We start from the raw sequence: 26,797 nt of genomic DNA, 5'->3' as shown, positions 1-26,797 counted from the left end.
GTAATATAATAGTGTATTTTATGTGGGTTCATGTTGAGATAGAGGGGAATTAAGCAGTAGATCACATGGCTAAAAGGGCTCTTAAATCAGAGATTGGCTGGGCTGGCTGTGCTGGCTGGCTGGCTGGGCTGGCTGGAGATAATGGGCAATTCCACTCAGTTAAATGGAAATTAAAAATAAAGTCAACAAGCTATGCAGCCCAACTCTATTGAACAATGTTAATTATTAATAATTCATTTTTAATTATTAATATTAAGAAAAATTATTGAACTTTAGCCACAAAATTCAACACTTGCAAAAATAAGTACTGTATTTACCCTAGTTATAGTGAAAAATCGATTTTACGATTTCACATTTTAACATAGATTTACACACATAATTGTGATTACGATTTAAAATCGATTAATTGCACAGCCCTACCCTCAGGTGTGGATTCAGGACAGAGATGCAGAGAGACAAGAGAGATGCAGTGAAGACTTTACTCAAAGATCTTGTACACAATCCAGGGATCACAGTTCAACAGAAAATAGTCCAATCACAGGCAGGGAAAAAGTTCATCAAAAATCCAAAAACTCACAGAAGATCTCAAAATCACAGGAACAGGCAGTGGGCAGATAATAAGGCGGCTGATAAAGTTTCTAGTCCACAAGGTTACAGTAGCACACTTACAGTACATAGCAGGGTGGCAACTCAAGAACTCAGCAAAGTCACTGACAAAACAGGGTCCTTAAATAGGCTGAACCATTAGCCGGACAATTACAACAATTGAATTAAGCAATAGAGCAATGAACTAATCAGCCAATGAAAAAACAGTATAACAAAATGGTCTAAACAAAATGGCAGGCAATGAAAAGTCCATAGGATCTGACATACGGTCACTAAATGTACACACATATTAAAACATTTTATAGCCCCCCCATGGATGAAATTCGACAAAACTTGGCATACTCCCAGAGGATGTCAGGTTATGAAATTTGATTACGATTAAAGCAATATAATATTGCATTTTCATTTATTACCATGGGGGTGCAAATCACTAATGACTGGTTCATGTGCCTCAGTGTTACGGTGTCCCGGGATTCGTTGACCAAAAATTCAGGAAGTAGATGACGGAAGAAAAAAAAAAAAAAAAACTTTGACAATCACTATATGACCGCTACGCCAGCGGCGGTCATAATTATTATGCTGTTCCATAGTGTTTCAATGGAGACTTGGATACTCATTTACTTATAAATCAGCCCTTCAAAAGTATTTCATAAAGTGACATTAAAAGTTTTTAAAAGTCAGAGGGCCAGATGTACTATGACAGTGCAAATAACAAGTTTTTGTATGCGCAGAGTGCGAACGCTGGGCTTTGCTATATTGATGGTATTTAGTAAGCTGTCACTACATTACCTTAATTGCGTTCAGAGCCGCCCGTCCCCGCCCCCTGTATCACGCCAATTGCGCATGCAGAGCTGAACAACGAGCGCAGTTGAATATTGCAGCAATAAAAAGAATCAAAGTTTAGCGGTCATACACGATTCAAAGAGATGTCAACGAGCAGCGACAGACAGAGTAGGCCTACTCTTCAAATCCACTTAAAAAATACTTGAACTATTTACTATTTACTTTTACTATTTCACGTAGACTTGGGATATGACTTAAAGGGATAATCCGGAGTGAAATGCACTTTAGATCAATTTTTCGGACTATTGGGAGTACATACGTTGAGTTGACACCAAAATCATGTCATTCGGATGTATTTTGAGAAAGTTCGAGCTCACCGTTTTTAGCCAAAACTCGTTAGCCTGGAGGTGACTCGGGCATGTCATTTCGCCGCTACAAAACGCTATTTTTATACCTCTTCTACTGTTCCAAACAACACTACACTTACGTGGTAGTGAGTAGAGGGTCCCTAAAGCCAAACCGAAGTATCCCCACGTCTTTATGTGGTCGGATAGAGAGTCCAGAATGAATTTAATCGAGTCAGTACCTTTCCGGAAATGTCGCTGTTGCAGCTAGCAACGTTTTCACAACACTTTACTAACATTTCCGGAAAGGTACGGACTCGATTAAATTCATTCTGGACTCTCTATCCGACCACATAAAGACGTGCGGATACTTCGGTTTGGCTTTAGGGAACCTCTACTCACTACCACGTAAGTGTAGTGTTGTTTGGAACAGTAGAAGAGGTATAAAAATAGCGTTTTGTAGCGGCGAAAGGACACGCCCCGGTCACTTCCAGGCTAACGAGTTTTGGCTAAAAACGGTGAGCGCGAACTTTCTCAAAATACATCCGAATGACATGATTTTGGTGTCAACTCAATGTATGTACTCCCAATAGTCCGAAAAATTGATCTAAAGTGCATTTCACTCCGGATTATCCCTTTAATGCCTAGTCTAACAGATTGGGAAGTGTAGGCTATGTCGTGAAAGAGAAAATACGATTTTAGAGAGGCAAACAAAAGTTAAAGGAGCCGTATGTAGGATTTTGGCCAAAACGAGTACTGCAATTATTTCAAAATACTGTAGAGCGGTGAATCGCCTCCCCCTCCCCTCTGAGTCACGGTTGCCAGCTAGCTGCAGCAGGAACGTAGGCTGCTAGCTTTCAATGGCAAGTGTTTTCCTCAGCATAAAAACAGAGAAACGAACTCTGATAATGCATTGCTAACGTTAGCAATGACTACTAGATGCTTTTATTTCCCAAACAATTCCTTAGCCTACCTTTTCAATTCAATTACCCACCTCCTCCATATGGCCAACATACTTTGCACGAACTTGCATAATTTGTTCAACTGTCATGAATAGGCTATTTAAAATGTCCATATTTACAGTAGCCGACAAGTAAGTTAGCCAAACTGATGAATCTTTACCTGTCCAGGAGCAAATTAACAACACTGACGTCTGTCTTCAAATTCTTCTCCGTTTTCAGCCGTCTCAATCTCCTAAATCCTTGTTTTATTTAGATGTATTTCGGATTCATAACAAGGTCTTTTAGGTTCCATAACGTTAGACATTTTTTATCCAACACGTTTGTAGCTGCAGCTGTCTATGGTGGTAACTAGCATAGCTGGCAACCCGGATGGCGAAATACTACTGACTTCGTGATGCGTAGATAAGTGTAGGGCGGCGCATCAAACCAAAACACAACATAACAACATCAACATCAGTTGAGGGCTGCAACTTCACTTTTAAATGAAAATATCTTGGCCGGACTACTGTTGTCAGTGATATAAGTTTTTGAAATTAGCATGGTTTCTAAATGTCTAGTGACATATCAGGGCCATTTTATGATTAATTGAAATACATTTCCTACATACGGCTCCTTTAAGGTTGCTTTTGACATAGTGCAATGAAGAAAACGGATGCTCTGAATATTGATTCAGCTGTCTCTAAAAGTTTTTCTAATAGACGCATTTAACTAGCCTGGCAAGCCAAACTACACAGAAATGTATAGTCTGGGGTCGGACCATTCACAGAGTTGAAGCCTGTGGGTGGGATGAACAGTTGTCTTTCAAACTGCCTCTGCACGTAATAGGCCAGCATTTGTGACCAATCGTAGCCGGTCGGCAAAACGGCAAATACATCCTTCTTTAAAACGAATGACTTGAGTGCTTCTTTCTGCTCAAACTTCAAAGAAAAGCCCAAGTCTAACTCTTCCAAAGCCGATTCAAACGAGCGCGCTTCGTTAGCCTCATCCATCTTTTGTTTTTCTCTATGGTTGTGCGATACGGTCTCAAACCCAACTCGTCGAACGAGGACGCATGGTCCAGCCCCCTGGCGTCTTATCGGAAGCCGAAGGTGAGCTAAGGCGGGTTCAAGAACTCCGTACACAGATAGAGCGTTCTGATTGGCTAGGCTGAACTCGAGCCTAGCGCAGCCTTGGCCTCAACGGTGCGACCCTAGACCATCCCGCTAGGCAAAAATATTTTTGGCCGCTAGGGTGCGTCTAGATTTCTAGGCTAGCATTTAACCGCAATCTGGATTACACCTGCTTTCAGAAGGCGGAAGTTTTTCTATGCAAAATAGACGTGCGCTGTTTTCATACATCTGGCGGAATACTTAATCAATCACTATTAGCACCTCTCCTCCCCTGTACTTGCACGTTACACCCATTTTCACCTGATCCGCCCAGGAATTAATATGCATGACACGGAAAAGCGCAAATAGCCATTTTCAGCTCCCACGGCAGGCAGTCTGCGCGTTTCCCTCATTGCGGCTTGTTTGTACATATCCTCCCCATGTTCAGAGGTGGGCACAAATACATCAAAAACTATTTTGTTACAAAATACAAATACTGGCATAGAAAATGTAACAAAATAAAATACAAAATATGGATGTGAAAAATTTATTTAATTAAAATACAAGTAATTAGTAATTAGAAAATACAAAAATACCCCCACAATAATGGTATACCAACTTTTAAAATAAACTACAAGAAATACAATTTTTTTTATTGGCGGACAGAGGCCTAAATTCTTAACTTTGGGCTGAAGTAGCCTGGTCCTACCATACTCTCGTACATTCATAATGTACAGAGAGTCTGGACACTTTCCATTGCCAACATGAATTTCCTTGAATGCGGATGCTCTGCCCAGAGCCTCTCAGATCTGCCATAACCAATCGATAAACGTTTGGTCGTGAGGTGACATGCTCAAACTAGCGACCTCAACGTCATCGTTCTCAGCTTCTCCCTCTGTTCGCTGATTGGACCTGCACATTTCTGTCTTGAGAAAACCTGTGAATATACCGCAGACCCAGACTACGTAGTGGAGTGAAATGAAAACTGAACGGAAGTACGTAGGAAGGCGGAGCCAGGCTACCTATGAAGTAGATCTAGTAAAAAAATGTAATCAGCATCCTATATCAATATAAACGTTGATTGAACTGACAACAAGCAGGCTTTGCAACAGTGGAATCAACTCTGACGAAGCAAACTACCCACCATCATTTTCCGTATTCAATGAAAGTAGTACAACAGATTGAACAGGTTAGCCTTTTTAAATTGAAATTCATTTCCCTTTTTGTGCTATAAATGCATGCCTTTTGCCTTCATACATGACTGGCAACACGGGGGACAAATAAAGTAACATCCTGTAAGGTGTCTCAATATACAGAATTAATTAACTGGGAGGTGAAAACTCGAGACTGTTTCGCATTGGGGAGGTTTTTGCCTTACATAAATCCTCATGTCATGGGGTTCATGTCCTAAAGATTCTGACCTTTGGCTCCCAGACTATGACAAGCATAGCATATTGTCATGGTTATACTAGGTAAGAGGCTATATTTAACTGTGTGATGAATTTTTGGCTAATTTGAGGGGGGAAATTATGAGATTTTTGTTAAGTATTTAAGTATTTTAAATACTCTAAATACAACCCCTCAAAGTATTTTGTTACAAAGTACATTTGATTTTTTCCAATCCTGCAAAATACAAATTACAAAATACACTAAAGTAATTAAATACGTATTTAAAATACATATAATTGAAATACTGCCCATGTCTGCCCATGTTTATACACGCACGTTACGCCTGAAATGGGCGCAAAACGTTAGTACATCTGGCCCTGAATGTCTCAAGATGGTGATTTCTAACTGATTAATCTCCTCATGCTGATCAGTTCTGGTCCACACAGAGACACCATCAGCTCTAACTGGGCTGCTCTACTCTAACTGAGACCTTCACTGGTGAGATGGTCAGAGGAGACACCCTCCCACCACAAACATATGGAAACACTCTCTCAGTGAAAGCCTGTGTGAAAGTGTGTAGGTGTGTGTTATTATCAGGGTTAAATAATGACAGCTTTCCTCTGTCCCAGTCCAGCTGCACTCTGATCCTCTGGGGTTTCTGCTGCACTGTGAGGAGAGTGGGGGCATGAGGAGAAGCACATGCTTTATATGCAGCACCATTACAATACACATCCCACCGTCCACTCATGGAGCTAAAGTCCCCCTTCCTCTGGAGAGACTCTGTTATTACACCCACATTCCAGCTTGTGTTCTCTCCAACCTCCACATCCCAGCAGTGAGTCCCTGAGTTAAAGCCCTCAGAGCCCAGCACAATGGCATACTTATCAAATCTCTCTGGGTTATCAGGAAGCTGCTGTCTCTCATCACCAAGTCTCATACTGGTCAGATCCTTAGACAGGATAAGTTGTCGGTGTGCAGTGTTGGGATCCAGAGTCACAGGAGCTGCAGAGAGAAATGAGAAGAGTGAAAAAAGAACACACACAGACACACACACACACACACACACACACACACACACACACACACACTCACACACTTGTTACATCAACATAATTGAATCGGCCGATATATTGAATTTAATCAAAAACACTAGCAAGTTTGCCGGTCACAAATTTCTACTAATCCTCACTAAAATTGTCTCAGAACATTTTCAGAACATGCCTTATCAGTGAACTGATTCCTGGAACAATTGACAAAAACGTTCACCCGTAAAAGCCAATCAAAGCCACCAAAAACAGGAAGTGAGCTCATATCTCAGCAACCTTTGTTATCTAAACCAAACTCAGTTCTTCTACTCATGACCCCATTGGGAGGATGCACAAATAATGTGGTGAGTTTTGACCTCTAGGATCGCTGCAATTAGCAAAAATGCAAGTTGGCTAACTAACTTTTGACATGCTAGACATGAAACTCGCTCTGACAGCTTAAGGTCATACAGTATGTCTGATTGCAGCATTGACCTACCAGCATTGAGTTGCGGTTACTCTGGTCTAACTGATTGGCCCCCTCATTACTGCTTGCTGCCATATTTCTGTGGCAGCTTTGAACTCTTCATGCACATGACCACTTCACTCTAGTGACAAAATAATTTGTGTTTGTGTGTTTGTGTGTGTGTCTGTGTGTGTCTGTGTGTGTGTGTGTGTGTGTGTGTGTGTGTGTGTGTGTGTGTGTGTGTGTGTGTGTGTGTGTGTGTGTGTGTGTGTGTGTGTGTGTGCGTGTGTGTGTGTGTGTAGAGCATGTGCTCTATATGCACCACCTTTATAACAACAAGGTGAAGAGTGAATGGAGGAGACAATTACACTGGGGGGTGATTAGGGGGCCAGATTGAATGAAGCAAGCTGGGATTTTAGCTTTTTTGCGATAAGTGCCACAGTGAGTCACCTCATAAGAAGGACAGGGCGTTTATAACACACACACACACACACACACACACACACACACACACACACACACACACACACACACACACACACACACACACACACACACACACACACACACACACACACACACACACACACACACACACACACACACACACACAATCCATCCATGGAGGCCAAAGCTTCTTTTCACTGGAGAGACTCATCACACTCACACTCCGATCTCCACATCCCAGCAGTGAGTCCCTGAGTCCCTAAAGCCCTCAGAGCCCAGTAAACTGAGATACCTGGATGCAGGTATAGTGATCACATGTGTACTCTTTCTCTATCTCTGTTACTCTCTCTCTCTCTCTCATGCACACATGCACACACACACACACACACACACACACACACACACACACACACACACACACACACACACACACACACATACCCAAAGATTTGTGTGTGTGTGTGTGTGTGTGTGTGTGTGTTTGAGTGTTCACCAACTGTGTTGAATAATCTGCAGCAAAAGCAGTCAAGGAAAGAAATGTGTGTACTCACTGTACTGAACAGCCTCCTGCATCTTCTCCCAGACTCTGAACTTCAGGTTGCCCAGGTGCTTTGCCACATTGATCAGAGCTCCTGAAACCCTCTCTGGATCCTGCAGTGTGCACTGGGCTCTGGAATAACATTCAGGAGTCAGTGCTGCTGTGGGTTTGGGTTCAGAACCACAGAGAAGAGAGAGACAGGAGGCAGATCACTCACCTTTCCACTGTGCTCTTGTAGTTCTGGAAAACGTGAAAGGGTAAAAAAATAAAGTCAAGTAAAAGCATTACTGTAAATTTTTTCTTTGCCATTGAACTTTTCTCTGCTGTCATAAAGCTAAGCAAAGGGAATTTGTAATACATATGGGATAATGCATTTTCCATCTGTCATTATCTGAAAACTAGATGTACCGCAAAGTGTAAAATATGACCGCCGCTCAGTCCTGCAAATTCTCTCCGCAAAAATAAATCACACTTGTCAATTTGTTTCCATCTCCTACTCCATCCCCTGCTTCAACATTTAGGCTATGTATGTAAATGCTATGTATGTGTATGTGTGCTTCTCTGTCTGTGAGTTTTCACTTGTGAGTGTGTGTGTTTAGGGTAATGGGATGTGTGTGTGTGTCTGCTTTCCTGCATTTCTGTGTGTGTGTTTGTGTGAGTAGGTTCACTTGTGAGTGTGTGTTTGCGTGTGGGTAATGTGGTGTGTGTTTGTGTGTGTGTGTGTGTGTGGGAGTGTGTGTACATGTGTGCGTATACGTGTTTATGTGTGTGTGCGTGCAGGTGCGTGTGTGCATGCGTATGTCTGCCTGTCTACTGTGTATGTATGTGTGTGTGTTTATGCATGTGTGTGTGTACGTGTGTGTGAGTGTGTGCGTTCCTGTGTGTATTAATGTATGTGCATGTGTGTGTGTGTGTGTGTGTGTGTGTGTGTGTGTGTGTGTGTGTGTGTGAGTGTGTGTGTGTGTGTGTGTGTGTGTGCCTGTGTGTGTGCTTGTGTGTCTGTGCTTGTGTGTGTGTGTGCTTGTGTGTCTGTGCTTGTGTGTGTATGTGTTGAACCTGTCAACCTAGATACCTAAGATTACAATGCCTCATTTTTGCTTTTTCATTTTTGACTAGCTGGCGCTATACATTAAAAGAGTGGTTATGAGATGTATTGACATGGCCCCTAGGGCGTATGGTTCTCGAGATACTCACATAAAATTGTGTCTGGCCATCTACAGGCCAGTTGGTGTACAGTCACTAAATGTACACATAAAGTAATTTACTGTATGGCGCCCCATGAACAAAAAACTCCATTCAGAGGGTGTCATAATGATACTACACTTCCAATTTTGTGCAGTTTTGACCTTGTCAGCCAGAGACACCTGCGATTACAATACTTAATCTTTGCTTTTTCATTTTTTACTAGGTGGTGCTATACATGAAATGAGTGGTTAAGGGATGGGTTGACATGGAAACCTTCCTTTCGGAGGGTCCAGTCTGGCGGGGGGGGGGGGGTGACAGATCAAAACGAAAAACAATGGCGACATGCTATTCATGTGGGGCTACATGCCCACTAAGTTTTGTGCACCTCCTTGACAGAAATTTGCCGCTTCGCTGTGCGGCGGTCATAATAAAGATACAGAACAGCAGAATAGAATTAAGGGCAATAAGAATTACCTGCAGGAATATGATGTCATCAGCTCCCATCTGCTCTTCTATGGCTCTGATTGTGTCTGAAAGAGATGAGATCTTTCTGCTCATCTTCTCAATCTTCTCCTTCATCATCTGACTCTTCTGCTCCTCTTCCTCCCTCAGTGCAGCTATCCTGGCGGCCTCTTCATCTCGTAGAAACTGATGAAGCTTCTCAAACTCCCCCTTGATCTGCATCTCTGTTTTTAGGGCCTGAGCCTAGGTGAAACCAATTCATGTTTATTGATTTACAAAAGGCCTTTATGCAGAGTGATTTTGAGAGAGGTTGAATATGATCCAAGCAGCAGTGAGACAGGAGAATACATGGAGTATAAGCACAGCACTACTTCAGTCAAACTGAGTACAGAGTAAAGTTGTGAGAAATGTGCTGGAACATGGTAGATGTTCATAAAGAAGACCCTGACAAGATGAACATGACGCCAAATGTGAAGTGACATGAACAGACTACAGTACTTGCAGAATGATGTGAGAGTATGTGTAATATCTGCAAGAAATCCCACTTTTCAATTTCTCTCAATTTCCTTATACTCATGATTCACATTTTCTACAGATGTGTCATAACATGTGTCTGGACTCACCTGGATGTGTTTTGCTGTTTGGCTACAGGTGACTTTAGTCTTCTTAAAGGTCTTCAGTTTCTTCTGTAAGGGCTGCAGTTTGATCTTGAGCTCCTCCTGGAATAAATGACAGACTTCAGTGAGTACGGCATCATCTTTCTTACACCAGTTGTTCATTAATCTCCAATTAATCAGGTGATTAAATCTCATATCATGGTCAAGAGGAGAAATATCTTACCTTACGGTCAAGGGCTGCTTCATCAACAGGGTGAAATTTGTGGCCAGTGTGTTTTTTGGAATCTCTACACACCATACACACAGGCTGTTTATCCTCCAGACAGAAGAGCTTGAGTTTCTCACTGTGCAGACTGCAGAGCACCTTAGACCCTGCTGAAACTCTCGGACTTCTCTCCTGTAGGAACGTCTCACACAGGTTTCTTAAGTGGAGATTAAGAGGAGGATTTTCCATTGAAGACTTCCTCCTGCAGACTGGACATTCTCTGGATCCTTTAGTTTCCCAGAACTGCTGCAGACAGACTTTACAGAAGCTGTGACTACATAACAGCAGTACAGGGTCCTTGAAGACGTCACAGCACACAGGACAGGTGAAGTCCTCTTCAGAAAAAGATTTTGATGCCATATTAGACTGTATAGTGAATACTTACTGACTAGCCGTTTACACAACTTGCTTTCACTTTCAAACAACTTGAAAATCCTGTCTGTCACTCAGTTACAGCAAGGAATTGTAAATCCACAAGGCTGTCATGTCCATCTACATGCATTTGAGACATGTATTTAGTTTGTTTATTAAATATAAAAGTATCCAGTACCCTTGTACCTGTTCAGAGTCACAGAAATAAACAGTTTGCCAGTCCATCTAACTCAGTTCCCCACTTCCTTGAACAAGGTTGAGGTGAGTCAGAGTAAGGGACTGTCTGAAGAGGATTCTGATTGGCCAGTTCTGCTAGAGGGAGTGAAACAGCAGTTGGTTATCTAGAGAAAGTGCAAAGTCGAGTCTAAAAATGTAACATAGCCTCTTACCCATTAACGCATTGCAAACACACAGTACAGTAGCATTTAACCAACTACATTGTTTTTCTTCTCCTCTCACAGGTGCATGTTAGAATTATTTGAACTTACTCGGCTAAATTCATTGAAATAAACTGATCAGCAGATTCATTTTGTCAGCATGAATTAGCATTTCTTTGCACTACGCAAGATAAAACTGAAACCCCACAATTGCCTTGTTGTACAGAGTGTTCTCAAGATGGGGACACATCATTGTGAAGGTCCACATGGCAGGAGGATGATGGGACAGAAGTGCATCTCTGCAGGAGGACTGCTGTAGAGTGCAGCACTCTGCTGCCACCTTGTGGCTATCTGGGGGTGTACACAGTGACTGTCGGCCCATTTCCTTCTGCTTGACTCATGGACACTGGAGCTGCTGTGGTGTAGCCTGGCACGCCCTCCCAGTGACGTAACACCTTCGGCGTTGCTGTCGCTGGTCTGGTCAACTGCTAATCGGGAAGGATTTCTGAATTCCCCAAATCTGCGGAACTGCCCCCTTTGGTCGAGAACCAATCAACTTTGAGCAGCTCCAACGGCTCTGGGTAGAGGCGTGTTCAAGGCAGAGGAAAGAGTGCTGTTATTGGTTTAAACTCGGCAAAACGCTTTCTGACATCGACCAGTAGGAAATCTAGCCACTTAAAGGAGGCGGGTCGACCAAGCGCTTGGAGAAACCGTGTAGCACTGGCTCTTGGTCAGACTAAAGTCTTGCAGAGCCTTTCATGTCGATGGCAATCAGGCTAGCTGTGGTGCGCCAGAGCACCAGGACTGAGGAGTGGACCAACTGATCTAATCAGCACCAGGACTGAGGAGTGGACCAACTGATCTAGTCTACAGTCTAATCAGCACCAGGACTGAGGAGTGGACCAACTGATCTAATCAGCACCAGGACTGAGGAGTGGACCAACTGATCTAATCAGCACCAGGACTGAGGAGTGGACCAACTGATCTACAGTCTAATCAGCACCAGGACTGAGGAGTGGACCAACTGCTCTACAGTCTAATCAGCACCAGGACTGAGGAGTGGACCAACTGATCTAATCAGCACCAGGACTGAGGAGTGGACCAACTGATCTAGTCTACAGTCTAATCAGCACCAGGACTGAGGAGTGGACCAACTGCTCTACAGTCTAATCAGCACCAGGACTGAGGAGTGGACCAGCTGATCTACAGTTTAATCAGCACCAGGACTGAGGAGTGGACCAACTGATCTACAGTCTAATCAGCACCAGGACTGGGGAGTGGACCAACTGCTCTAATCAGCACCAGGACTGAGGAGTGGACCAACCGTCAAAAATTAGATAAATCTAAAAGTATTCAGTACACTATACGTACCTGCTAAAAGTTCAGTGGAAAACAGTCAATCACTTCAGTTTGTCTGCCTCAGCTCCTTGCCTGTTAAAACAGGTTTTTAAAAAAGAACTGAGACTGTGTTATCCTTTATTCACAGAGTCCAGTTGCTCACTTCCTCATTCAGCAAGGTGAGGCAGAGGGTTGGACTTGTGTTGATTCGGATTGGCCAGTTCAACTTCAGAGAGAGAGAGAGAGAGAGAGGGAGAGAGAGGGAGAGGGAGAGAGAGAGAGAGAGAGGGAGAGAGAGAGAGATATCCTGTTGTGTATCATGAAAATAAACCACACTAACTTTTGCTTCTTCTTTCCATGATTTCATTCAGGATGCATCAAAGGATCCTCAGCATTCAGAAAACACCCAATCGTTTGCATATGTATGAGGCATATTAGAAACTCTGTTTTATTTATTTATTTTTGTAAATATTTTACTATAAAAAGTGTGAAATGAGATAATACTGTAGGCTACTCAAAAAAAGTTTGTTTAGAGGAAAATGCAGCTGCACAGTCAAGGAAATGCTGACAGGCTACTCCCTTTCCAAATGCTCCTCCATGTCAACACACAACTGGTAAAGCAGCACAATTTCCAACACGTCCACAGTTGAAATGAAGCGCGTAGCCAGAACCGTGATGATGTGCACTTTTATACTTGCTGGGCTGTTCCATTGCATGTGATCTTGACGGCGGGGGAGATGTGTAGCCTATAGTCTCTCTAGCACCCAACTCGCAAGAAAGCATTCTGTTGTCATGTAGTCAAGAGTACAATGACACGCGTTAGTCCTCATTTCCCACATAGGCTGTAGCTCTGGGACTGAGAACATGTCATGATGTCAAGGGTGCTAGCAACTACGGTCACACAGCAAACACACACACACACACACACACACACACACACACACATAAACAACCACCGATCTCGGAGGAGATTAAGGAACGTTACCTGTGTGCCTATCTCTTCTCCTCCTCATGACATCTCCACATGGCATTCAACAGCGTAGGCCTATCCATTAACCATCCCACCACTCTCTCATTCTCTCTTTGTCAGAACTTGTTCAGTTTACTCTTAATAACAATTTCAGCCTTAGGCACTGCAATAGGGAGAGAGAGAGACCAAGATAGACTAAGACAGAGAAAGGAGGGAGAAAGCAAATAGTAGTATTGTGATTGGGCCTTTCTCATACACAGGAACCCACAAATCACTCTGAGTGGTGGGTATGTGGGGGCACTTCCTGTGCATCAGGTTAGTTAGTAGGTGCTCTTTGGAGAGGACTGGAAGTGAGTGACAGGATAAACAAGATGTTATCAAGGAGTGTTACAGTGTTCCACCAACAGATGGCAGTACTTCCAACATGTTGGGGGTGACTGCACCAGAGAGGAGTTGCACTGAATTTTACAGTTGCCTGTATTGCCAAAGAGTTCTACCAGAGACGGTTTATAAAGCTAGTAACTAGACAAGGCAAGTTTATTTATATAGCCCATTTTGTACACAAAAAGGTAACCCAACTAGACAATCTTTGGCTCTACCTTGTAAGTTTCTCCTTATCATAATCACCCCTCAGTCTGTGTTTATGGGCATCTTGATCCTTGGTGTAACATGGCAAGGCAAACAGGTGAAAGTAGTTTAACTGGTATGGTGGAGCAACTGGTAGTGTAAGGTGCTGATCACTTTGTAATCACAAACAGGACATGATGAAGTATACAGTATCTGTACTGTAAACATTTTAAATTAGTACATGTTTGGCGTAATGATGTTTATTCTTTTAAGCTTTTATTGTTCTTTGGTTATAATTGCACATTTTTACACTTGTTAACCTGAGATGTGCCATTTCAAGAGAGTCTTTTGATAGCAGAAAACAATATCATTAGTTAAACATCATCATGACAATCGTCTCCCCCATTGGATGTTCCCAATCTAATTACATCATCAGATAAAAAACACACAATACAATTGAATGATCTCCATGATTAGGAAATTAATGTGAAACTGTTGTAGTTCAATAACTATTCTGTGCCATACTGTTTCCATGGAAACAGAAGCTAGGCCTACTCACTGACTTACAGGGAGGCTACACTGGACACGTAACTGAAGCACTCTGTACGCAGAGCATTAATAGATGAAGACTAATGAATGAATGTGCTGCTATTGTGTCTGGTGTAACAATCAGCTCCCATTGTAGTCAGTGCACTGACTACAATGGGAGCTGATTGTTGCAGCAGACACGCGTCAACTGAAACACTCACAACCCTGTTGCACGTTACTGAACCTTTATCAATTTTAAAACCGATTTGATACAGTGATATCCATAGAATGGAAAGCACATTATCACATGCACAGTGTAAACCTGAGAATGTAAAAAAGTCAGAGAGTCTCCTCTAACTGATTCATCTCATGCTGATCAGTTCTGGTCCACACAGAGACAGTATCAGCTCTAACTGGGCTGCTCTACTCTAACTGAGACCTTCACTGGAGAGATCTTCAGAGGATCTCCATTGAAGTATGGAAACACTCTCTCAGTGAAAGTGTGTTTGTGAGTGTGTAGGTGTGTGTTATTATCAGGGTCAGAGAATGACAACTTTCCTCTGTCCCAGTCCAGCTGCACTCTGATCCTCTGGGGTTTCTGCTGCACTGTGAGGAGAGTGGAGGGCTGTAGTGGAGCCCATGCTCTATATTTACCATCTCTATACCCCACACTCCACTCTCCACTCACATCATTATCATATTCACCCTTCCTCTGGGATGACTCTGCCTTCACACCCACACTCCACAGTGTGTTCTCTCCAACCTCCACATCCCAGCAGTGAGTCCCTGAGTTAAAGCCCTCAGAGCCCAGGACACTGCCATAGTAATCAAATCTCTCTGGGTTATCAGGAAGCTGCTGCACCTCATCACCACGTCTCACACTGGTCAGATCCTCAGACAGGATGAGAGTGGGTTTTGCAGTGTTGGGATCCAGAGTCACAGGAGCTGCAGAGAGAAACAAGAATGGTCTGAGTGAGAAGAGAACACAACGCGCACACACACACACACACACACACACACATTAACGACTAAACAAAAGTGTCTGCATGTGGGTGTGTTCTTTTGTATTCATGTGTGTGTGTGAGAGTACATGTACTGTAGATGCTGAAAGCACAGTCACCCCTCTGTGTGTGGGAACGGGGTGTGTCCAGGCATGCGTGGGATTCATACCCTAGTGGTCGTGATGGAGTGTAAGAGCTAAGCATGTTTGATATATAACCTGGAGCCTGTCGATGTAGTGATTTAAAAACAGAAAATGGCACTTTATACTGGATTCTAAATCTAACAGGAAGTCAGTGCAAGGCCGCCAGTACTGGAGTGATGTGTAGGCAGTCTAGCGGCTTATAGAGAGACATTATTGGTGTTTTCGTCTTGTTGTTCCCTCCTGCACACACACAAACACACACACACACACACACACACACACACACACACACACACACACACCAGGCTTGTGCACAATTCCGAATTTTAGAATTTGCCTCCATTCAATTCATGAGTTGGAATTTGAATTGAATTGTCCCCACCCCACAGGAAGTTGAATTTTAATTGGAATGACAGGAAGTGGAATTCAATTCAAAACAAATTCACAGTCACATAACAGGAAGAATTTGTTGAATCTCACATACAGTACATTCAGTTCAGGGAAAATTACATTGGAAATGTAATCGATTACTGTTTTCAATTATAAATTGTGTGTTTGTTGAGATCATATCTGACATATTTTGAGAAACTTAATTGTTAAACACTGCAAAAAGGGTGTCTAAAACCCTAAAACACTAAATCTCAGGTAAAAGGTACTCAAAACAAGTGAAATTTTCTGTCCATGCAGCAAGATAATTTCACTTGACAAGATTTTGTGAATTAAGATAAATAAAAAAATCGAGAAATAAGCATGTCTACAGAGGTATTTGGAAACTTAACATACGCTGAAATTGCTGGTTTTAAGATCAGATTACTTATAAATATAATTTTTACATCCCCAAAATAAGTAAAATATAGGCTACTTAATATAAGCATAAAATGCTAGTTGTTAAATGAGGTTACTTAAATAGCCTCAGATTATATTCCTTTTTTTGCAGGTATATTTTCTGGACTTTTTGCCTTTATTCAGATAGGACAGTGAAGATAGACAGGAGGCAAATTGGGGAGGGATTGGGATATGACTAGGGTTGCAAAGGGGCGGAAAATTTCCGGTAAATTTCCGGAAACTTTCTGGAAATTTCCCATGGGAAGTTAAGCTGGGGAATTTTGGAAATATTCAATAGTGGAAACTTTTATGGAATTACGGGAATTTCCGGGAATTTAGTTTTTTACTAGCAGCTTACATTAGCTAGCCAAGACTGCCGTGAACACTGACTGAACTCAACTTGTTACAAAAATGTTTAATGAATTTATTTTAATCCTCGGTTGGCCAAAAATACCGACATTACATACATGTATGCAGTTTTGGGGAGTAACTCATTACATGTAATTAAGTTACGTAATTAAATTACAAAATAAATGTAACAGTAATATATTACAGTTACTGTAGAAAACGATGTAATTCAATTACAGATACTTTTGAATTTTTTCAAAATTACAATTTGAATTACATCTCAATATTGTCAGCAAAACTTTGCAAATAATATTGTATGTAAAAAGAACTGTTTCCCTCCACAGCCATAGTTTGATACGGGACCTTCTGATAGGCTCTATCACGTCTACAGCGCCATCAGCGTAGGCCTACATGCCTGCCTGTAAACGTGTTTATCATTATATTATCCTCACAAAAATGTGATGCTAATTCATGTATTGAATGCCCTTTTGCCTTGTGCGCTTGTACAGAACTGCTCGGCAGCCTGTAGACCAAGGCCGAAATCTTCGCATGGATTTGGGAATATATCATTCAAAAATCGGAAAAGTAATCAAAAAGTAATCAAAAGTAATTAGTTACGTTACTCAGAAAAAGTAATTCAAATAGTTACACTACTATTACATTTTAAACAGAGTAACTTGTAACTGTAACACATTACATTTCTAAAGTAACCTTCCCAACACTGCATGTATGACCCCAAACCTCACAGATTGTGATTATTTTAAAAGCGCCAAGCTAAATCAGACCAGTAATATGACCATATGATTATTAACCATCCCATTAGAGCTTATGCAAAATTGCGTTCTCCCATTTGCATGAGGACAACAGTGATGACACGCCAAGAAATGGGCGACTATGTTCGCAAACTTCCCCCAGTTTCCCACCAGTTATTCCGACGTTTGGAATGACGTTTTCAACGGGAAAATTAGGTTTCTTATATGTCTAGTAGCCTGTTGATTGTTGTGTGCATGTAATTGACGTGTGTGCAGGGTAGAGATTCAACTGAATTTGCATTAAATCAGGTTGTTTTAACTAACATTAAGCTGAAAGATGGTTTTTTTTCCAACTACATTAAGGTCTCTGTTATATACTAACTTGCCAAATACAAAATTTCCAGTTTATTCCCATGGAAAGTTTCCAACTTTGAAAATTCCCAGAATTTTGCAACCCTAGATATGACCGCAGGTGAGATTCCAACCGGATCCCCGTGGGTACCTGGACAAGTACTAATGCTGTAACCTGTTGCGCCACAGTGCCACAGCTTATGACAGGTCTAGATTATGTACATTTAAAGTTGTTACAGGCTTTGAATAACTTAAATATAAATATAAGTATAAACTGCTGTTTTTAAGATGATATCTTCAATCTTAAATTAAGTCAAATTTTCTTGTTACTGAATCTTAAAACAAGCTTTATTTTGATGAGAATTTGAGACAGAGATGTAAAAGATCTCATTTTACAGTAAAAATATTTACCTCATTTTAAGATCCCTGCTGAAAAAAACAGCCTGACCAGCTAAAGGTGGTTTGCTGGTTGACCAGCTTGTTAACCAGCTTATTTGATGTCATGCATATTTGAGACAAAAAAGATGTGCTTGATTTAAGATAGTGTAAAGTTGAACACTTAAAGTAAGAATTTGCAGTAAATTATGTATATGAATTGATTTGAATTTCATTGAATTTCAATGCTACTTCCCTTAATTCAAATTCGGATTGTAGTTCTGCATCCTGTATTTGACCTCAATTCAAATTCAATTCAAACTCAAGAATTGAATTGAAATTTAGGAGTCATTCTCAATTCAATTCTGAATTTTGCACAAGACTGACACACACACGCATGCACGCACGCACGCATGCACGCACGCACGCACGCACACACGCACACACGCACACACGCACACACACACACACACACACACACACACTGTGTGTTTGTGTTTCACTCACTGTACTGAACAGTCTCCTGTATCTTCTTCCAGACTCTGAACTTCAGGTTGCCCAGGTGCTTTGCCACATTGATCAGAGCTCCTGAAACCCTCTCTGGATCCTGCAGTGTGCACTGGGCTCTGGAATAACATTCAGGAGTCAGTGCTGCTGTGGGTTTGGGTTCAGAACCACAGAGAAGAGAGAGAGACAGGAGGCAGATCACTCACCTTTCCACTGTGCTCTTGTAGTTCTGGAAAACAAAGGATGGAAAGCATTAAACTCTACATTCTTCTTTGATATTGTACTTTGCTCTGCTCTTATCACATTTAAGCAAACAAGGGAATATGCAATACAACCAAACAGCACACACACACACACACACACACACACGCACACACACACACACACACACACACTCTCCAGCAACACACTCAGTAATAAATATCAATTAAACACAGACATGTCATATCATAAACAATAAATAAATGTATATGGCAAATACAGTTAATCTGTGAGGCAAATATGGCAGAAATAACTGGAATGCTCATATTGAATACTGTATGTGGCTAATAAAACATCCTAATGTGAGAGACTGTTTGAAATCTTTCAGTACAATCCAGCACTGTTAAGGAAGAAGGTGGAAAGAGCTGGAGGTGGAACTGCCACCTGACTGCATGGAACACAAGGCGAGTTCAAGATGGCTGCGCAGCACAAAAACTGCGCAGCACAAGATGCACGTGGTTAAAAATCTGTCCACGATGGTCTAGATGGGTGTGTTTTCGACTCGGCAGTCGGTATCACATGGCCTCAACTTATCGCGGGAGCAAGGCGTGACCAGGCAGCTGCGGAGCAGCAGAGCAGCCGCTCTGGAGGTACTGCGGAGAGCAGCGGAGCCTAGACCCTGCCTTCATGACGTCAGGTCTTTGCCCTAATTGGCTTTTACATCCCTGACGTATGTGCAGGTGTTTAGATACCTCCTCATATCCACAAGGGTCCGTGCGGGTCCGTGCCTCGTGATTCGTCACATGGTCAAGTCTAGCCAAGTCTACACTACAGGAAGTAGAGAGTGTACAACTTCATAGCAGCGTTTGTATCCCCTCCCCTGCTGCCACCGGCAGCTCTCGTTGCTGCAAAAGGTCATTTGGAGTTGAACTTGAACACGGCTACAGTCTAACTCACTACCAGACCGCAGCATGTGACACTTTGTGACTGAGTCTGATGAGGTGGTCTGCAGCACTGAGGTTTTCTCTTCACTCTGTCCAGACACAACTCAAACACCTGTCACCTCCAGCACTTCTCCCATGACACAGACATTATCAGCTGAGTAGTAAAGGGGGATGATCTACATTGTACAATACAGGCAGGTGATCGCCACATTTGTTCAATGATGTGGGAGGAACTATCTTCTCCTGAATGCGAGATGATTGACTCTCACCATCAAGACAGCGTCACTTATACCAGTGAACACAATTGAGATTGAGGCAAGACACCAATGAACATTCAGTTGAGATTGAGACTGTACCAGTCCACAGATATGATACCTCAAAAATAAACTGGACTAGTTATACAAAACAGATGCCCTGTACAATAAGGGCTATAGCTGTCTCCATCTGCTGATATAACTGAGGGCCTTCAGTGTGTGCAGGAAACTGTTGAGGACTTTCCATGATACGGTGGCGTCTGCACTTTGATAATCAGTGGTCTGTTGTTGAGGATGTGGGAGTTCAGAGAGGGACAGAAAGAGGCAGAATAAGCATGTTTGGAGTTAACACCCATAACGGTACGGACAGATCTTTCCGGCACTTCACTTTGTCGTGTCGCAACCCGCTATTTCCCTATGGGTGACGTCAAGCGACTTTAACGGACCCGCAAAGCATTCCGGGAAGGCAGCGCTGCATTTGAAAACCTGTCGCGCGACAGAAAAGCTGGCCGATCCCCAGCTCTATGCAAATGAGTCCGTTGAACGCGAGCCGTCTGTCCAATGAAAGCACGAGGTAGTAGATTCGTCGTTGTAGTACAACAGTGCCCGTGAAACTTGGTTCCATATACAAGTCAAATTCATGTTTAAACGAACTCTTCCACGACCAGCTAGTTGTCCATAAAATAAACGAAACTTGGATTTGGAGAAATACATTGACTGTTGGTGTTTCTGGTGAGGATTTGAGATTGCATTGAGTAGTTTAAATAAAACAATATTTCAAAATGGCTTGCATAGTTTGTGTAGGCTATTAATATTTTCGTATGCTGTTAAATACACGCCTAAAATGGTGTATATTTGTGAGAAACACTTTAGACAAGTTAAAACGAACTGCTTATGAACTGTTAACTGACAATTCAAACGAAACGCCCACTCACGACAAACGAGGGGAAGACGTGCGACACCTTCCGACACATATGTAGTGCATATGTGTCCAAACCGTAAGGCCAGTTCAAATATAAGATCCGCGACGAGACGAGCTGCAACATTCTAAAAACCAGCAACTTTCTGCAACAATGTGTTCCAAAACTGGGGCGTTCAGACCACTGCAGCTACATTAAAATGGCAACAGTGTTACCATAACAACAGTCTAGGCGTAAGGACAAGATAGACGTTTTCAGCCAGCGTCACAATAGCTCCGCGCAAAAGTGTTCTAAAACTCTGCAACATGTTGAATGTTTAGCGAACGGCTTGAAACTGCTTGCAACTGCTAGCAACTTTTGATTCACACCGCTGCAACTGCTCTCCTCAACCGTCTCAGACCGTCGCGAATAGGGTTGCCAACCGTTCCGTATAATACGGAATCGTCCCGTATTTGACACCTAAAAGTCTTGTTCCGTATTGAACTAATACAGAACGCTGTTTGTTCCGTATTTTTGAGAAACTGCTCAGTGCTCAATGCACACATACTACAATTAAAAACATAGGCTACACACAAAAAAAGCCTAAAAAACTCCCTGACGCAACGTGGAGCTTGCTGGTCTGCGAGGCATGGAGTGAGGTCCGGTGCTTCCCCTGATAATTAGCTGCGCAATTGATCATGCAACCGCGGCCCGACAGAAAATAAAACAAACGTGTTCTGCAATCAGGAGGAAATGCTTGCTAATTCGATGCGATTAAACATAGAGTCATACAATTAAGTGGTGGTATGAGCGTTCATTGCATGCGTTTGCACGTTTGCGCGACAGAAACTGAAACTACACAATAACGTTGTTGGCAAAGCTCTGCTTCAACGTGTTGGAAGGCTATTTCATTAATTAACGACATTTAACAACGTGGATTCTTGCCACTTCCATAGAAACAGAACAGAGACTGTAGGCTACAATAGGCTACATTGTTTAGCATTGAGTATTGTTTAGGCAAATTTGAATATAACATGGTCAAAAGATTAGTGTTTCATTTAAAGATCTCCAGATAAGTTATTTACGCCTATTATAATTTATTTATGCTGGGCCGTTTACCATAAACAAAAGTTGGTATTATGTTTCCTGGATCTTTACATTCAGGCATTCAAATGAAATTTCATTATAAGGCATAGGATATACGTTTTTTCTCCATTTGCCTACCAGTGTAGGCTATGATTGCATAAGGGAAACATCCCAAAACAATAGCACCCATATGCTGTTGTTTTCAGGAGTATTTCTCATGCAATCATGCAAAAGCAATGAACTATTGTAAAAATATCTTACATTAGTAAAGGAGGCCTCTGATGTGCATATCATAAACTAGCACTTTAACCACTTTTAGCACAGTATTGACTGCTTTGAAGTGAAAGTGCATACAATAAAGTATAATAATAATTGTGACAATGATAATCATAATGATGATTTGATGTGGGGTGGAGGTACGTGTAGGTGGGCCCTATGACCCCAAAGTCTGCTATAACCGGGCCTCAAGTTTTTGGTATTTTTGTTCCGTATTTTATTTTCTCAGAGTTGGCAACCCTAGTCGCGAATCTTCGGTTTGAACTGGCCTTTACAGACAGTGGAGTTTCTTACCTGCAGGAATGTGATGTCATCAGCTCCCATCTTCTCTTCTATGGCTCTGATTGTATCTGAAAGAGATGAGATCTCTCTGCTCATCTTCTCAATCTTCTCCTTCATCATCTGACTCTTCTGCTCCTCTTCCTCCCTCAGTGCAGCTATCCTGGCTGCCTCTTCATCTCGTAGAAACTGATGAAGCTTCTCAAACTCCTCCTTAATTTGCCTCTCTGTGTTTAGGGCCTGAGTCTGGATAATATCAAGTCATGTTTACTCATTTAGAAAAGAGAATAAGCGCCAAACACTACTTCAGTCAGACTGACACACAGTAGAGTAGCATCAAAAGTGCGGAGTAACGGACATGATGACAGGTGGGGTCTGTATCAGGTGCACAACAGAACTGTTTTGTTCATGGAGCATAAACATAATTTATAGTTGGCTGGTCTAACTCTTTCTAACATAAGCAGTGCTCTTGTGTCTGGTGTAGCCAGTTCAAATGTGATTCAGGACAAGCACCATGAACAGAGTGCTTCAACTGTACACAAGACAGAAGATACAAGAGTGTGGTGGCATATTTGATACCAAACTATTTTGTTCCAACTCAAAGTATTTTGTTTCAGCCGTTCACATGAATTTGAGGAATATATGAGGATTGTAAATGACACAAATCAATTCAGACATCATAGTGAAAAATGACACAGTACCTTTAAGAATATTTTGAAATCACAGGTATGTACTGTATAGTGATTCACATACCGGCTGATTTCATAGCCTACATCAAATTATATAATTACAGCTAGCATGTAAAAACCAACACATCACAAAGAATGAGATGACAGGTACATCATGATTCACATTCTCTACAGATGTTACATAACATGTGTCCCCACCCAGATAGCAAAACTGCACTGGGACGGAACTGGGCCACATGTACCACAACATTCGGCACGGATCTTTATAATGGACCTGATCCGGCGTCCAAACGCACATCGGTCCAAAATTGTTTTGGATCTGTTTGACGGATTTGCGGTAGATATGAACTTGCACTCGTCCAGGTCCGTCCCAGATAGCAAAACACACCTACCACGACATCCGGCATGGATCTGAATAGTGGACCTGATCCGGCATCCAAACGCACATCGGTCCAAAATTGTTTTGGATCCGTTTAACTGATCTGGTGGCAATAAGGGCTAAGACTGCTCCCAACAAACAAGATAACGTCCCGGCGATGATTCAGAGCATTTTAAAAAACGTATTTTGTCACTGCGACGGAAAATTCGAATTTCACCCAACTACCTGTTCACCGTTTGGCATTAGCGCGATGTAGTATCCAAGTCAATCTGTCACGAAGTGTGTGGCGTTAGGATACTGTGTATGTGAGTGAAACAGCTGTCAACATTGTTAAGCAGTAATTGGTATGCAGTAATGATTTGCATTTCCGTCTAGTATATCATTTCACACATTTATTTATCTTACCTATGGAAGCGGCTTGGAGATTGATGATTACGTCCAGATGATTAATAGATAGTTAAGTTAGCTGGATATTTATACCCGGTTAGGTCTAATACTTTCACGACTACGGTGTATTTCCCCCCTAATAAATTACTAAGTCAATGGTCATATCTGGTAATGTTGTTGTTCAAAACATCAGTGGAGTAGGTTAGCCTATAAGCTAAAATGTCCCAACCACATTGTTTCAAACATAGACTGTATATATACAGTCTATGGTTTAAAAATTCAAAACTAATATTTGCAATGCATGCTGGGAAGCAAACAAAGCAAACAAACAAGCAAACAAAGTAGGCCTACACAAAATATAATTAAAGTTATCAGAGAATGTCTAGGTTATATTTTATATCTAAACCATGAGGTTTATAAAGTCATAAAATTGTGATAAGCATCCTTAATTCTTCTGCAAAGTTTTTTATAGTGGTGACCAGTTGGGGATGTTGTGAATGTCTGCTTAAAGTCATATGTGATATGGGACCTGCATTGCAGATCCGTACCACACACAAGAAGTGGACCCGTACCACACATAAGAGGCGGAACCGCATTGCAGATCCGTACCACACACAATAGGGCTCGGGCACACGACTTGCATTCCAGGAATATTGCCGCCATGTTGGTAGCGCACTGAACGTGATGTCCATTCATTCAGATGCAGAAGACAAGAAGCAGAAATATAGTATTAGCTGTGCTGTGCCCGCAAAGTTTTCACGTCATGATCCCGAGCCCTATAAGCGGACCCGTACCACACATAAGAGGCGGAACTGTATTGCAGATCCGTACCACACACAGTAAGCGAACCCGTACAGGTCCGCTTCTTGTGTGTGGTACGGATCTGCAATATGGGTCCGCTTATTGTGTGTGGTACGGGTCTGCTTCTTGTGTGTGGCAGAGCCATAGAGAGAGCAGAGAGAGTTGCGACACGCTTTGATGTAGCCGCCACGCGATCAAAAGTTCCAAAAAACCTGCGCTGAATGGCTGAATTCCAGGAGGGTGGGATGTACTTCTAGATGCTGGAAGGTGTAATAAATTAGCTCATTAACTACTGACCAAGAGATTGGCTGTAAATAGTTCCAAAAGTCCCATAACGAGGAAATAGCCTGGAAAAAGCACTGCCATTTTTTCCTACGGAGGTCTATGGGAGTGTCGCCACTCTGTTTTATCTACCGCTCTGGTGTGTGGTATACGGATCTGCAATTCATGGGTTTCATCAGGTCCCTTTCCACAGGTGTATAAAATGAAGCACCTTGATTATCAATGCAGACTGCATGGTGATTGATACACCTGTGCAAAGGGACCTGATTTAACCCATGAATACGGGTCTGCCTCTTGTGTGTGGTACAGGTCTGCTTCTTGTGTGTGGTATGGATCTGCAATACGGGTCCTTTTATTGTGTGTGTGTGGCACGGGTCCTCTTATTCTGTGTTGTACGGATCTGCAATACAGGTCCGCCTCTTGTGTGTGGTACGGGTCCGCTTCTTGTGTGTGGTACGGATCTGCAATATGGTTCCGTTTATTGTGTGTGACACGGGTCCGCTTATTCTGTGTTGTACGGATCTGCAATTCGGGTCCGCTTATTGTGTGTGGGCCACATCTGGCCCACAGTCAGATACCGTAGGTCCGCTACATACGGATCTAAAGGCTTTCATGCGGATCCGGCCCAAAGGAAATTGCTATCTGGGCACTCACCTTGATGTGATCTGCTGTTTGATCACAGGTGACTTTAGTCTCCTCAAAGGTCTTCAGTTTCTGCTGTAGGGGCTGCAGTTTGATCTTGAGCTCCTCCTGGAATAAATAACAGACTTCAGTGAATACGGCATCATCTTTCTTACACCAGTTGTTCATTAATCTCCAATTAATCAGGTGATTAAATCTCATATCATGGTCAAGAGGAGAAATACCTTACCTTACGGTCAAGGGCTGCTTCATCAACAGGGTGAAATCTGTGGCCAGTGTGCTTTTTGGAGTCTCTACACACCATACACACAGGCTGTTTATCCTCCAGACAGAAGAGCTTGAGTTTCTCACTGTGCAGACTGCAGAGCACCTCAGACCCTGCTGAAGCTCTCTGACTTCTATCCTGTAAGAACGTCTCACACAGGTTCCTTAAGTGGAGGTTAAGAGGAGGTTCCATGGATGACCTCCTCCTGCAGACTGGACATTCTCTGGAGCCTTTAGTTTCCCAGAACTTCTGCAGACAGACTTTACAGATACTGTGACTACATTTCAGCAGCACAGGGTCCTTGAAGACATCACAGCACACAGGACAGGTGAAGTCGTCTTCAGAAAAGGATTTAGATGCCATAGTAGACACTTTTCTAAACAAATAGCTGTTTTCACAACTTGCTTTCACTTTCAAATTAGCTTGAAAATCCTCAGTCAGTTTTAGCAATTAATTGTAAATCCACAAGGCTGTCATGTCCGTCTACATGCATTTGAGACATGTACTAGTTTGTTAGAATATAGAAGTATCCAGTACCCTTGTACCTGTTCAGAGCGTACGGGAAAATCAGTGTGCCAGTCTGTCTTCCTCAGTTCCTTATTTCCTTGATCAACAAGGTTGAGATGAGTCAGAAGGAGGGAATTTGGTTGAAGAGAATTCTGATTGGCCAGTTTTGCCAGAGGGAGTAAAACAGGACAATCCTGTTCTGATGTTTGACAGTTAATATATTGACATTTCACGTTATAGCTTACTCACAGGTGCGATGATTTTTAATGGCCCTT

At 42.3% G+C, this 26,797-nt stretch overlaps 2 protein-coding genes across 2 annotated transcripts; both read right to left on the bottom strand.

The window, feature by feature from the left end:
- Positions 1–4,328: 4,328 nt before the first annotated feature.
- On the bottom strand, positions 4,329–10,762 carry LOC134079103 (zinc-binding protein A33-like). Its single transcript, XM_062535274.1, has 6 exons — positions 10,136–10,762; positions 9,919–10,014; positions 9,308–9,538; positions 7,866–7,888; positions 7,662–7,780; positions 4,329–6,174 (listed from the first exon to the last, which is right to left on the bottom strand). Exons 1-6 carry the CDS (start codon positions 10,535–10,537, stop codon positions 5,633–5,635), a joined length of 1,413 nt encoding a protein of 470 aa, XP_062391258.1. The 5' UTR covers positions 10,538–10,762; the 3' UTR covers positions 4,329–5,632.
- Positions 10,763–14,045: 3,283 nt separating this feature from the next.
- On the bottom strand, positions 14,046–26,592 carry LOC134079012 (zinc-binding protein A33-like). Its single transcript, XM_062535177.1, has 6 exons — positions 25,980–26,592; positions 25,763–25,858; positions 22,586–22,816; positions 18,838–18,866; positions 18,632–18,750; positions 14,046–15,274 (listed from the first exon to the last, which is right to left on the bottom strand). Exons 1-6 carry the CDS (start codon positions 26,376–26,378, stop codon positions 14,739–14,741), a joined length of 1,410 nt encoding a protein of 469 aa, XP_062391161.1. The 5' UTR covers positions 26,379–26,592; the 3' UTR covers positions 14,046–14,738.
- Between the last annotated feature and the right edge of the window lie 205 nt (positions 26,593–26,797).

This window comes from Sardina pilchardus, chromosome 4, assembly GCF_963854185.1.
Source record: "Sardina pilchardus chromosome 4, fSarPil1.1, whole genome shotgun sequence".
Classification (NCBI taxonomy): Eukaryota; Metazoa; Chordata; class Actinopteri; order Clupeiformes; family Clupeidae; genus Sardina; species Sardina pilchardus.
This window is presented reverse-complemented; position numbering and strand designations above follow the sequence as displayed.